This window comes from Anolis carolinensis, chromosome 1 (genome assembly GCF_035594765.1).
Source record: "Anolis carolinensis isolate JA03-04 chromosome 1, rAnoCar3.1.pri, whole genome shotgun sequence".
Classification (NCBI taxonomy): Eukaryota; Metazoa; Chordata; class Lepidosauria; order Squamata; family Dactyloidae; genus Anolis; species Anolis carolinensis.
In genome coordinates, this window is record NC_085841.1 from 261,299,449 (window position 1) to 261,313,758 (window position 14,310).

Consider the following 14,310-nt stretch of genomic DNA (forward strand, 5'->3'; position numbering starts at 1 on the left):
ATTTTGATTTTGTGCTGTTATGTCCGGGCATGGCCCCATGTAAGCCGCCCCGGGTCCCTTTGGGGAGATGGGGCAGGGTATAAGAATAAAGTTATTATTATTATTATTATTATTATTATTATTATTATTATTATTATTATTATTAGTGATCTTGCAGGCAATCCCTCAACTTTGCGTCCTAAGTATTATGACTTCAATAAACATCTTAATTAGCATATAGGTAAAGGTAAAGGTTTCCCCTGACGTTAAGTCCAGTCATGTCTGACTCTGGGGGCTGGTGCTCATCTCCATTTCTAAACTAAAGAGCCGGCGTTGTCTGTAGACACCTCCAAGGTCATGTGGCCGGCATGACTGCATGGAGCGCCGTTACCTTCCCGGTGGAGCAGTACCTATTGATCTACTCACATTGGCATGTTTTCGAACTGCTAGGTTGGCAGAAGCTGGAGCAACAGTGGGCGCTCACTCCACTCCCAGGATTTGAACCTGGGACCTTTCGGTCTGCAAGTTCAGCAGTTCAGTGCTTTAATGCACTTCATCACCAGGGCTCCTAATTAGCATATAGGCAGTCCCCAACTTAAAAACAAGATACATTATGTAGGTTTGTTCTTAAGTTGAATTTGTATGTAAGTCGGAACATACAAATGTACATTTTCATTTTATAAGAGTAATATATATATATATATATATATGTGTGTGTGTGTGTGTGTGTGTGTGTGTGTGTGCTTTGGATAGAATAGGGAACACCTAGAGTTAACACCTTGTGGAGTTTGTTTTGCTGTCTGTGTCCCTGTTCAGAAGATCTGTCCCTGTGATAATTGGATTTTGAAAATTTTGGCTTTTTGTGGTAACAAGAATTGGTGATAAAGCTTCAGTGGAGACACCTTTTCCCTATGATAACTTTTTCAAGATTGGGCTGGTGTGAGTTTTTCGGGCTGTATGACCATGTTCCAGTAGCATGCTTTGTCTGCATCTGTGGCAGGCATCCTCAGAGGTGTGTATAAACCTCTGAGAATGCCTGCTACAGATGCAAGCAAAACATCAGGAGAGAATGCTACTGGAACATAGTCATATAGCCTGAAAAAAATCACAGTCCCCCAGTGATTCTGGTCATGAAAGCCTTCAATGACACATTGAACATCTTTCGGGAGTGATTTTCCCTTCCTAGGAGTAGATTTCTCTCACTTACTGTTGTCTCACCCCCGATCCAAACTATGGGTCATTTGTCGGGAACTGCCTGTACTTCCAAACGTAAAAACCACTATGTTGTGAGAAAATCCAGATTGACTGCATAAAGTTATCATTGTCATCATAGGCCAAGTAGAGTCTTGGTGGTGGGTCCGTAAGTGACTGTGAAAGCCTATTCTGGGTCCGCATGGTCCTTCACAACAAGAACATAGATTGATGGAATAAAGTTAGGCCAACCATTTCCTAACACGGTTATTTATTTTCCATCTCTAGATATTTAAGGGATTTTTGCAGTGTGTTTCTCCCGGTATAAGTTAATTGAAAATAAAGTGGGAGACGTTTTTTGCATTGCCAAAAACATTTGGAAAGCTCCAGTTTCCCGTCCATCTTGCAGGCTCTTACACATTGTTCTTTCCCATATCCTTCCATCATACTATATTGCAAGGATTGAAAAGTACAGTATTTAAAAGCTATATCATCATAATTAAATTGAAATTTCTTCAGCTGCACAGAAAGACTTTAGAGACGGGTCATGATTCAGAATTGCAATGAAGTCCCATTACTAAATGGAACTTTGCATTTATATGAGAGCCAGGCTGTTATTTTGTGTACAGTATACTCTTTATTTCAACCGTTTTGAATGGGTGAATGAAAAGAAGCTTTCAGTATCATACGTTAAATATATTATCACTCTAAAAATAGAGTTAAATCTAAATGCTGTCCTTTAAAAAATAGGTTTGTGAAATTATCACAATAATTTGTTAGAGACAAATTCTTTTTGACCTATAAAACACTGGAATTATTATTTATTCATTGTTTTAATCTTCAATTTAGTTGCAAAGAAGGATGGAACCTAATAAATATGATAGCTTAAAGAAAAATACATCCACATTCCATTACTTTTTGATCCTCTATAGCTGAAAACTCCAGAATGTAAGCATTTTACCCAGTTGTTTTCCTTTTGGGTGGAGGTCAATGGAAAGATATGAAATTTTTGCTATGTGCTTTATAGTAATAATGCTAAAAGATAATGTTTCCTGGGTTGCTGTGAGTTTTCTGGGCTGTGTGGCCATGTTCCAGAAGCATTCTCTCTTGACGTTTCGCCCACATCTATAGCAGGCATCCTCAGAGGTTGTGATGTCTGTTGGAAACTAGACAAGTGGGGTTTGTTGAAGTGGGAATGATTGTATATAGAGTTGTTTAAATGTAATTGAGTTATAGTGATGCAATGTGAGCTGGAGATTGCATCATGCACTGTCTGCTGTCCACTATGCTGGTGTGTAAAGAGTTAACTGTGTATTGCATCAGATAGCAGGGGTGGTTATAAATAGCTCCTTGTGTTATCTCTCTACCCTCTGTTCCCTCTGCCCTCTGCTCTCTGCCTATTTGCACTCTGTGTGTATATGTCGTCTTGAGAGTTTTCCGTTTGTCAGTAAATCTTTTGTAGAAAGCCAACCAGGCTTCAGCCTATTTATTGGTGCCAGTGATTCTTCGTTGATCTTCCTGCATGTGTGTTTATCCAAACCGCGCGCTGTGACAGGGTTTATATACCTGTGGAATGTCCAGGGTGGGAGAAAGAGCTCTTGTCTGCCTGAGGCTTCTGGAACATGTCCATACCTGGTTTTGTCTTCATATTGTTGTTTGAGGGACGATGCTCAATGCAAGCGAGCAAAGTGGCAGGTTGTTGTTTATTAATTCAGTTGCTTCCGTCTCAGGGACCAGCCCACGCCGGAACTCCCTGTTGGCCGTCCCCACCCCTAACTCTTTCAAGGTCAAATCAGTCACTTCAAGGATACCATCCATCCATCTTGCCCTTGGTTAGCCCCTCTTCCTTTTTCCTTTCCATTTTCCCCAGCATCATTATCTTCTCCAAGCTTTTCTGTCTTCTCATTATGTGGCCAAAGTACTTCATCTTTGCCTCTACTATCCTTCCCTCCAGTGAGCAGCCGGGCATTATTTCCTAGAGTATGGGCTGGTTTGATCCTCTTGCAGTCCAAGGCACTCTCAGAATCTTCCTCCAACACCACAGTTCAAATGCATCTATCTTCCTATCACTTCGCTTTCACTATGCGGACCTTTGTTGCCAGTGTGATGTCTCTACTCTTCACTATTTTATTGAGGTTGGTCATTGATCTCCTCCCAAGAAGTAAACGTCTTCTGATATCCTGGTTTCAGTCTGCGTCTGCAGTAATCTTCCCTCCCAGAAATACAAAGCCTGTCACTGCCTCCACATTTTCTCCCTCTATTTGCCGATTATCAATCAGTCTGGTTGTCATCATCTTGGTTTTCTTGATGTTTAACTGCAGCCCAGCTTTTGCATTTTCCTCTTTCCCCTTAGTCATAAGGCTCCTCAGCTCCTCCTCACTTTCAGCCATCAGAGTGGTATCATCTGCATACCTAAGATTGTTAATGTTTGGGGTTGTTGTATGTTTTCCGGGCTGTATTCCATAGATGTGGGCGAAACGTCAGGAGAGAATACTTCTGGAACATGGCCATACAGCCCGGAAAACATACAACAACCCTGTGATCCCGGCCATGAAAGCCTTCGACAACACATTGTTAATGTTTCTTTCAGCAATTTTAACTCCAGCCTTGAATTCATCAAGCCCCGCACTTTGCATGACTGTTCTGCATACAAGTTTAATAGGTTGGGTGAGAGGATACTGCCCTGCCATAGTCCTTTCCCAATCTTGAGCCAGTCTGTTGTTCCGTGGTATGTTCTTACTGTTGCTATTTGGTCGTTATAATAAAAGCGGCAGGTGCTTTTAATAAATGTGTGGTGTGGAAAGAACTTCGGGAAGGTAATGTTTTGGAAAGTCATACTCTCTCAGCCTCAAAGGAAGGCAGGCAAGGGTAAGCCTCCCCTAGACAAATCTTGTCAAGGAAAATCCTTTCAAGATTGCCACCGAACAAACGACTAGAATGTGTATATGCCAAAGGCTGGAGTGTTTTGCTTTTGACGAGATTCGTTTTGGCGGGAAAAGGCGAGGGAATGTAAAGCCCGCCAGCCACTCTCAGTTAGGTTGGCTACTCCTTGCGCATGCGCCCAACTGGGCTCACGCACTTATTTATGTATTTATTTATTTAAAAAGAGGCGTTGGGATTGAGATACGGAAGCCGCGAGCGACTTGTCCCCGCTCTCTACCAGGCTAGCCGCCTCTTCTCCCTGGAACGTGCGTGCAAGTGCGCATACGTTAAAATCGGTTCGCGCATTCAGCATTCTATTAAAAATAGGCAGTTGAGGTGTCCCAACGGTTCTTCCGTTGGAATTGGAGAGGGCGCGAGAGACAGGCAGGCAGGCAGGCAGGCGCGGAGGTTGTGACAGATCTTGTATTTCTAGGGGCAAAGTTAACCGTGGAAGGAGGAAAGGCTGCCCTCTGTTTCCTGCCCTGCTTTGCCCGTTAGCGACCTTCCCTGAAGGGAAGCGGCTGGCTCAATGGCGCCGCTGCCGATGAACGACGCCTCGGTCTTCATCCCGCGGGGACATGACGTGACACTAGGCGTAGACAACGCTGCCTCCGAAGAAATGAAGGATTTCAGTTACGGCACATTCCACATCTTGCGCCCTAACCGGCCGATCACGCTGCTGCTGGTCTTCCTGAGCTGCGCCGTGGGAGGTAGGAGGCCCTCTTACCTCTGTACCTGGCGCCGTCAACACTGGCGTTTGAGTGCCGTTTCAACCCTGGATGGAGGAAAATAGTTTTGCCGTGGAGATTATTACTGTGGCGTCTATTAATACAGTTCCAAGTTGGTATTGAAAGGGGTTTCACTGCAGAGGATTTTAGACGCAATCCGGGAAGCAGTTTATTTATTTATTTCGGGAATTTCTAGGCCGCCTTTCACCCGGATCACAACCTATTTAAAATATACAATGCAACAGAAAACCATTAGGTAAAAGAAGCCATAAGAGTTACATAAATGCCTTATAGCCTCCACCATCTAAACTGTTTACATTAAATTAAAATGTCTAAAATTTCCGTACGAACCATCAGGTGCTAGGACTTGGTTAAAATTCAATTAAAAGCGGTTTCAAACGGGAAAGTCTTCACTCCTTTTCTAAATGACATGAGTGGGACCCGATTTGATTTATTCACAACATATTTAAAATATACGATGTAACATAAAAGACAAGAAACAATCAGGGCCAGCTAACACCTCCCAACAAACAATTTCCCCAGGCAGGGAGCAGCCAGGATTTGAAGCTGCAAGGCCATTTGATGCTAATCAAAGTGGCCAGTTGCAACATTTACATTTGCCTCTTGCAGACAAGAGTCCCTTCTCCCACCCTGGACATTTCACAAATATATAAATCCCACTTGCCTAGTTTCCAAGAAACCTCACAACCTCTGAGAATGCCTGCATAGATGTGGGTGAAACATCAGGAGAGAATACTTCTGGAACATGGCCATACAGCCCGGAAAACTCACAACACCCTAACAAAACCATTAGCTAAAACAAGCCATAAGAGTTACATAAATGCTCCATAGCCTCCACTATCTAAATTAAATTAAAATCTGTCTAAAATTCCTGTATAACCCATCAGGTGCTAGACTTGATTAAAATGCAGTTAAAAGCTGTTTCAAACAGAAAAGTCTTCACTCCTTTTCTAAATGACATAAGGGTGGGAGCTGATCTGATTTCTTCCTGCCCAGATGGTTGTTTACACAAACCACAGAGGACTTGATTCATCTTAAGGGGTTTCTTTCGTGTGCTTTCTTGGGGAGTTTATTGTTTGGCCATTGGATGCAGTTGGAAGATAGCTGTTGAAGCTACCTTCATTTTCTTGTCAAAGACTTTCACTGCCAGAATCACTGAATACCACGTTCTAAGAGAATTTTCTCATGATGTTTCGCCTGCATCCATGCTGGCATCATTAGAGGATCCTCTGAAGGGGGAGATGCTGCTAGAACACAGCCATATAGCTCGGAAACCACACAACACCTCAGAGGGTATACGTTTTCCACTCATTCTGGTATCTATGTTTAAAAGTACGAGTCTGTTAAATCCTTTGGTAGTTAAGAAACTAATTACTATACTCATGTCATCCTGAAGGGTGGCATTTCCCTATTCCTTTTGGGAACTATAAGGCGTCAGATATGGAGAGATGTGGTATAATAAAGCAGCATTCACTCACAGTTTGTCTTGAGGTTCAGTCCCACTTTGTGAGCAGAGTTTTAATCTCATCTGCTTTCCCACTGCCCTGGGGTATTTGAGTGCTTAGGATATGAATACACCACACATGGGACAACACCTGCAATTGGCCACCTTGATTAGCATTGAATGGCCTTTCAGCTTCAAAGCCTGGCTGCTTCCTGAATTGGAATTGCAAAGGTTTAAGTGTCGGGATGGAGTCACTGGGTAGATCAGGCATGGGCCAACTTGAGCCCTCCCTCCAGGTATTTTGGACTAACAGCCTTCCTTTCCTCTTTCCCTTTCCTTTTCTGCTTAAGCGGCTGAGGGGTAAAGGGAAAGATCCCGAGGCTGTTAGGAATGGTGGTTTCCAACTTTCTACCATTTTACACTGCAATGTAGATTGCCGGGAAGGGCGAGATGTGGCTGGTGCAGGCCAGACTCTGTGCTTGACAAGAAAAGTCTGCACCAGTCACGTCTTGCTCCTCCTGGAGAGCGGCTGGCATGTGGAGAGGCTCGCTGCACATTGCTGCCTAGCTATGTGTAGCAGGTCTTTCCATGCACTGAGCACTTGCCGCAAGGGATGAGATGCAGCTGGCACAGACTTTCCCGTCGGGCACAGCATCCGGCCTGCACTGGCTCATCTCGCCCTTCCCTGCGAGCATCTGGCGTGTGGAGAAGCCCGCAGCGCGAGAAACAGCTGTGGATCCGGGCAGGCATAGGATAATACAGAATGTCGGATGAGCTGAGGTCGGTTAAACGAGATTACTATATTCAAGTGACCTGTCAATTTATGTTGACCCCATGGACTTCACAGGGTTTTGTTAGGCAAAGAATACTCGGAGACCTGAAATAAAGCCTACAGTGCAAAATATTCACTACCATCAGATCCTCTGAAGAATCCAGCCACAGATGAAGGCGAAACATCAGGAGAAAATGCTGCTAGAACATGACTATAAACCACACAACACCATTAAAAATAATTACAGCTGCATTTGAGATGAACTTCTGTATATTTCAAAAATCAGCTAGCTTTGAGCTGCATTAAATAGTGTCTATGGGCCCTAAACCTGACACTTACTAAAAAAAATAACATAGATTGCATATTAATGGTGATACGTGCTTTTCTTTTCAGCACTGCTGCGAACTGTTTTAAAAGAAACAAAAGTTCCTATTCTTGTGGTTATATTCTTCATTGGACTTGTCATTGGAATAGTAGCCCATTTTACACATCAGGTACAAATTTATTAAAGTAAGAATAAGCAAGCATGGGAATATGTTTTCTTATGCAAATAGAGTTTACAGTTTACAGTTCATTGCCTGCTTGCAAAAGGTAGTGTTCTTGTATATTCATTCTAGAATCTCTCTGGAGTCTATTTGAATCTAGTTGATATACTTAAAAGACATTTGGAGAGATTGAGTGATAACACATTGGCATCCCTAATATTGGTACCTTCTCAATAAAAAACTGCAGCTTGTAAAGCTAAATATTCTATTTGTAATTGTACCTTTTTTAGAATACTAGGGCTAAAAGATGTATCTATAGAATCCTAGCCTTTTCCCTGTCAATTATGTTGCTGCATGTTCCTCAGAAATTATTTGAAACAGAATTCAAACTAACAGAAATACTTCTTGAAGATGGCAGTATGGGCAGTTCCCGAGTTACAAATATCTGACTTAAGAATGGGGTGAGACAACAAGAAATGAGAGGAATCTACCCTTAGGAAGGGAAATTCAATCCTGAATGTTATGGGGAAAGGTGTCTCCACTGAAGCTTTCCAACCAATTTTTGTTTCCATAACAAGCCAAAATTTTCAAGATTCAATTATCACAGACAGAAAGTGAGGTGAGATCTTCTGAATAGGTGCACAGACAGAAAAACAAACACCACAGGGGAGCCCTATGCTATCAAAAGTTATATGTATGTGTATTTATGGCTAGAGTTACACTTAAAATGTGCCTGTTACAATTTACATACAAATTCAACTTAAGACCAAACCTACAGAACCTATCTTGTTAATAATTCAGGGACTGCCGGTATTTTTTTCTTCTCAGGATGCCACAAACCTTGGGTAGTATCACTTTCCATAATCAGTAGCATAAAATGATAAGTACCTTGGAAACAGTATGCCTTACAGCTTCTTTTATTTATGAGGCTATTGTATATATAACAGCTCCTTAGGAAGAAATAGTCCAACATATAGCTAGAATTTGGATACATTGTGAGAAATCACATTGTGGATTCAATGTGTGAGAGGATGGAAAGAAGAATTGAGGCTTTTCATGTCTCCAGCATGATCCTTATTACGAGAAGGCAGTGAAAGGCTATGACAGAGCATAGTGTAAAGGCTTAGAGCGAGTTGGGGGAAAGTGTCTGGTCCCGTTGCATTACCCATGAAATCTGGATCCTTTTCAGATTTCCATTTCAGAACTAGAGTTGCAAAAAAAATTACTGATTTATTTAAAGAATTAAATAAAAATAGCTGTTTCTGAAAAATCCTGTTCTTATTGGCCCATCAGAGGCAATGGGACCTACTGTACCAAAGAGAAAGTTTCAGACATCCAGTCTTCTCACTGTTGTGTCCAACCAAGGCATCCAGAACTACCACCTTTTGTTTTATATGGAATATAAAAAATTTAACCACCCCTTTTGTGTTGCTAAGAAGAGTGTGATATTTTATAATGCAAGTCATTTTCAGCTAACAATACTTTCTACTTTTTGTTATCAGTTACCTTTTGTGAAGCACATTGCAGAAATAGATCCTGTACTTTTTCTTCATTTGTTTACACCAGTAATAATATTTACAGCTTCATTTGAGATGGACTTCTATATATTTCGAAAATCATTTTGGCAGGTAAGGAATATAATTTTCAGTTTCTTTTCAGACATTTAGAGCCCCTGTCATAGGGATAATGATATAGCTGCACAGAAGGCATTGCAAAGATGAGGTCAGAGCTATTTTTAAGAAAAGGAAAATTTTCCAGTAGCCAAGAAGAGTATCTTAACTGTAACTCTTGACTAATTCCTGTCAGAGCCTATGCAAAGCCTCTGCCTGGCATGGACAGAAAACACTGCCCACTTTCAAATCCTGTCTTCCTGGGCATGCAGTTTTACTCAGCTCCAGAGGTTTTAAGGGTGTTTTGGGACCTGAAATATTAAGAATAGGTTTTGCCTTTTCAAATCCGTTTTTCTCTGTTGTAGATGATAGATGTGAAAAGAATTAAGATAGTATGCAACTTTCAGTAGGCACTTTTCAAGAGTTATGAGTCATGCAGGAAGATTACCTTTGTCAACTTGATATAGACACAGGGTCTACTCCCATCCCAATTTGCACTTCCAAGAATTTGCAGCACTTTATCAGTCACCTCGTGTTTACAATACTTATATGGTGCACCTTACCCAGCCTACTTTTACAACCTCTCCGTTTTAATCCATGTTTTTATTAGTTCTTGTCATTTGTTTTTATTGGCTAACATTTAAATTTTTATAATTGTGCATGTCTCTTGCTTGCTATTGTGTTTTATATTGCTATTGTTTTTATTCGGGCTTGGACCCATGTAAGCTGCCCTGAGTTCCCTTTGGGGAGATAGAGGCGGGGTATAAAACTAAAATTATTATTATTATTATTATTATTATTATTATTATTATTATTATTATTATTATTACAAAAAGGAGAGTATTTAATATTGAGTTTGTTATAGGCAGAGCCACTTGTCTGAACTGTGAGAATTCTCACACATGTCAGTAGGCATTGGAATAGGTACCATGGAATAAATTTTCCAGGGACATACTTCAGGGAAGGGCAAAGTGCAACCTGGAATTACATGGGCCCCTAAGGCCATAAGTGAAGCCTTTGACCTTTCCAGTCTCCCCCATTTTCTTGGCAAAAAGAAAAAAGAGAAGAAAAAAAAAAGAAATTTCCTCTTCTCTTATAAATTGCCAAAGGAAACTACCTTTTAAATAGTTGAATGATTCAAGCTCGGTCGGTGGGAACAAAAGAGTAGGCCTTCTCGGTGGCTGCTCCCCAACTCTGGAACTCTGCCCAGGGAAACCAGAATGCCCCCCTCCCTGCTGTCCTTCTGGCTGCAGGCTGAAACCTTTTTATTCAACCAGGCTTTTAAAGATGAAAATGAGCTCTGGTTGGGGGTGCTGTGGTTTTTAACTTTGAATATGTTTGATGGATTTTAACTGATTTTTTAAATACTGGTTGGGTTTAATTCTGTTTCAATGTTTGTATATTTGTATATTTTAAATTGGGTACCAATGCTTTTATGTTAAGCCGTATTGAATTCCCTCGGGCGGGGGGGGGGGGGAGATAAAGCGGGGTATACATAAACACAATAATAATAATAGGCCACAAATGTTAATGTCTCTTTGTCTCCAGCTGCTAATAGTGAAACGTAGGTGGTAAATACCAGGCAACTCAGTCCACCTAATTTCATATAGTTGATCATTAATATCCATTATCTTTACTCTATTGGTAGCTTGGCTGGCTGATGATAAACTAGTCTTTGTGCGGGGATACTCATAATAAGTAGATTTTACCTGTAGATACTAGAATAGCTCACATATTATGTAAGCTGGAGTAGCTCTGTCACTCCTTTCCACCTGTCACTAAGGAGGCTGTTCAGGTCCTGAACGGGTGTCTGACCGCTGTGTCGGACTGGATGAGGGAGAACAGATTGAAATTGAATCCAGACAAGACAGAGGTCCTCCTGGTCAGTCATAGGGCTAAACAGGGAATAGGGTTACAGCCTGTGTTGGATGGGGTCGCACTCCCCCTGAAGACACAGGTTCGCAGTCTGGGTGTTCTCCTGGACTCATCGCTGAGCCTGAAGCCCCAGGTTTCAGCGGTGGCCATAGGAGCATTTGCACAACTAAGACTTGTGCGCCAGCTGCGCCCGTTCCTTGGGAGGTCTGACTTGGCCACGGTGGTCCACGCCCTGGTTACATCCCATTTGGACTACTGCAACACCCTCTATGTGGGGTTGCCTTTGAAGACGGCCCGGAAGCTCCAACTAGTACAACGGATGGCAGCCAGATTAATAACTGGGGCGACATACAGCGAGCGCACCACCCCCTTGTTAAGCCAGCTCCACTGGCTGCCGATATGCTACCGAGCCCAATTCAAAGTACTGGTTTTGACCTATAAAGCCCTAAATGGTTCCGGCCCAATCTACTTGTCCGAACGTATCTCCTCCTATGAGCCAGCAAGATCCCTGAGATCATCTGGAGAGGCCCTGCTCTCGGTACCACCTGCCTCGGAGGCGCGGCTGGTGGGAATGAGGGACAGGGCCTTCTCGGTGGTGGCTTCCTGGTTGTGGAACACCCTCCCAAGAGAGATGCGTCAAATTCCAACCCTGTTGGGTTCAGAAAAGCCCTAAAAACATGGCTGTGTGCCCAGGCTTTTAATCAATAAATTGTGAAGATGACACGAACTGAACTACGGACAAAGCATGAGGAAGAACGGATCTGATTTTATGTTTGAAATGTATATTTTTAATTCATAATGTATTTTAATAGTTTTAACTGTTGTATGTGCTGTTTTATATTGGTTTGTATGGGCATCTAATTGTTGCCACTGTTGTAAGCCACCCTGAGTCCCTTTGGGTGAGAAGGGCGGGATATAAATGTGAGAAATAAATAAATAATAAATAACAAGAATGAAGAATACATGGAATGGGCTTGGCTATCAGAAGCAACCTGGTGAAGCATCTGTCTGAAGCACCCATCGGCATTAACAAATGACTCTCAACCCTCTGAAATAATCAAAATGAGAAAATAATCCTCCTGGGGGATTTTAATGCAAGAGTTAGACCAAATTTGGGCCTGTGGCCAGGGACAATAGGAAAAGATGGGATTGGAAGCAGCAACTCGAATGGCAGCCTACTTCTCACCATTATGTGTGGAACACAACCTTGTTATCATCAACATACTCTTCTGTCAGAAAAAAACAAACCTAAGACATCATGGAAGCACCCTCGGTGAAAGTATTGGCAATTTTTAGACCATGTAATTATATGTGTCAGAGACTGCCACAAAGTGCTTCTTACAAGAGCCATGATAAGCCCTGATTAAGACCACAGGCTAACCTGACAGACCACAGGTTAATTCTATCCATGATAGCCATCAAGATTACCCCCAAACGCAGGCTCCAAGGCAGAAAGATAAGACGTAAAATGAACACTCAATCCTTTCAAGAGCCCTTTAGATGAATCCGTCCCCAAACACCACTCAAGGAACATCTATCCATAGAACACCCTGAAAATGTTGAGGAACATTGGAATAAACTGAAGACCTCTATCATCACAGCCTGCGAAGAAAGCATTGGATACCAAACTAAGAAACATCAAGACTGGTTTGATAAATATGATAACAAGATCCAACAGTTAATAAAAAAAGCAAAGCCTTCCAAATATGGCAGAGAGACATCAGATGTGCTGCTAAGTAAAAGATCAACGCTAGTGCAAAAGCTGAGATCCAAAAAGGACCAGAGAACTCAAGAACATCGGGTAGACAAAAAAGGTTCCAGAAATCCAACACTTTGCTCATCTTTGACCAAGATGTTCAGGGATTCTTTAAAGCTACAAGTGTCATCTATGGCCCAACAAGTCATGGCATATACCCTCTATGTTCATTAGATGGAACCAAACTTCTGAAGGATATAATATCAGTTTCACTACATTGGAAAGGGCACTCAACTCCAACGTGCCTGAAGAAGTTATCTTGCAAATCCCGCAACAACAAACCAGGGATGAGCTTGGAGCACTGCTTAGTTTGGAGAAAGTCAGCAAAGCCACCAGTCAACTAAAAATAACAAAGCCAGTGGACCTGATGGGATCCCTTTTGAAAGAGGGTGGACCTGAGCTGACACAACAACTCTATCAGCTCATTGAAAAAGTGTGAGTGACTGAGAAAATTCCTACAGACTTCAAGGATGCCACCATCATCACACTTTTCAAAATCCTTGCAAGGATCCTTGCAAACCGCCTCCTATCTATTGCAGAAGAATCCCAGAAGGGCTTCTGCCCCTCCAGAGGAACAGTAGGTATGATCTTCATTGTACAACAGCTCCAAGAAAAATGCAGGGAACAAAATCAATCTCTGTACATGGCATTAATTGACCGTGCAAAGGCATTCGGCACAGTGAATCGCAGTAATCTGTGGATCACCCTCAAAAAAATCAGGTGCCCTGACAAATTTGTGAATATCCTGCGGCTCCTGCATGATGACATGATAGTAACAGTCTTGAACAGTCATGGCTCCCAGAGTGACCCATTTAAGGTGGAATCAGGTATCAAATAGGAAGGTGTTATTGTCCCAGCCTTATTTTCCATCTTCATCGCTATGATACTGCATCTTGTTGATGGGAAGTTTCCTACTGCCGTTGAAATCGCCTATTGGACAGATGGCAAGCTGTTTAACTTCAGCAGACTGAAAGCCAAAACTGAGGTCACAACAATGTCTGTTATTGAACTCCAATGTGCTGATGATAATGTTGTCTGTGCTCGTTCCCCCTCGGACAACCTACAAGCCATTCTAAACATCTTTGTTCACTGAACAAAGTGCTCTTTCAGCAGGCACCAGCCAAATCCCTCTGCAATGCCAGAAATACAGCTTAATGGTGCAACATTAGAAAATGTTGACCATTTCTGCTGCCTTGGCAGCCATCCCTCCACATAAGTCAACATTGACACTGAAATACAGCAGTGTCTGAGCTCTGCGAGTGTAGCATTTTTTCGAATAAAGGATAGAGTGTTTGAGGATTGGGACATTTGAGGATCGGACAAGATGCTTGTTTATAAAGCTATTGTTCTCCCAACCCTGTTATATGCCTGCAAAACGTGGACTGTCTACAAACGGCACACTCAACTTTTGGAATGATTGCATCAAGGTTGCTTCTGAAAAATCCTGCAAATCTCTTGGGAAGACAAGCAGACAAATGTTAGCATGCTCCTTCCCAAGTTGTTTTTCTTAGCCTTCCAGTTGAGAGG

The 14,310-nt window shown here is 42.2% G+C and overlaps 1 protein-coding gene across 17 annotated transcripts in view; it reads left to right on the forward strand.

Moving 5' to 3' along the window:
* The first annotated feature begins 4,277 nt into the window (after positions 1-4,277).
* Positions 4,278-14,310, forward strand: part of LOC100554144 (sodium/hydrogen exchanger 10) — a 117,496-nt gene continuing 107,463 nt past the window's right edge. For 6 of the 17 annotated variants that reach the window (XM_062967541.1, XM_062967543.1, XM_062967552.1 and 3 more), the window contains exons 1-3: positions 4,281-4,802; positions 7,451-7,551; positions 9,045-9,170. In XM_062967541.1, the coding sequence (XP_062823611.1) occupies positions 4,622-4,802; positions 7,451-7,551; positions 9,045-9,170 (408 nt within the window). In that variant the 5' untranslated portion in view covers positions 4,281-4,621. Of the gene's footprint in view, positions 4,803-7,450; positions 7,552-9,044; positions 9,171-14,310 lie in introns of all 17 variants that reach the window. The other 11 variants (XM_062967544.1, XM_062967555.1, XM_062967553.1 and 8 more) reach the window with 4 other exon arrangements.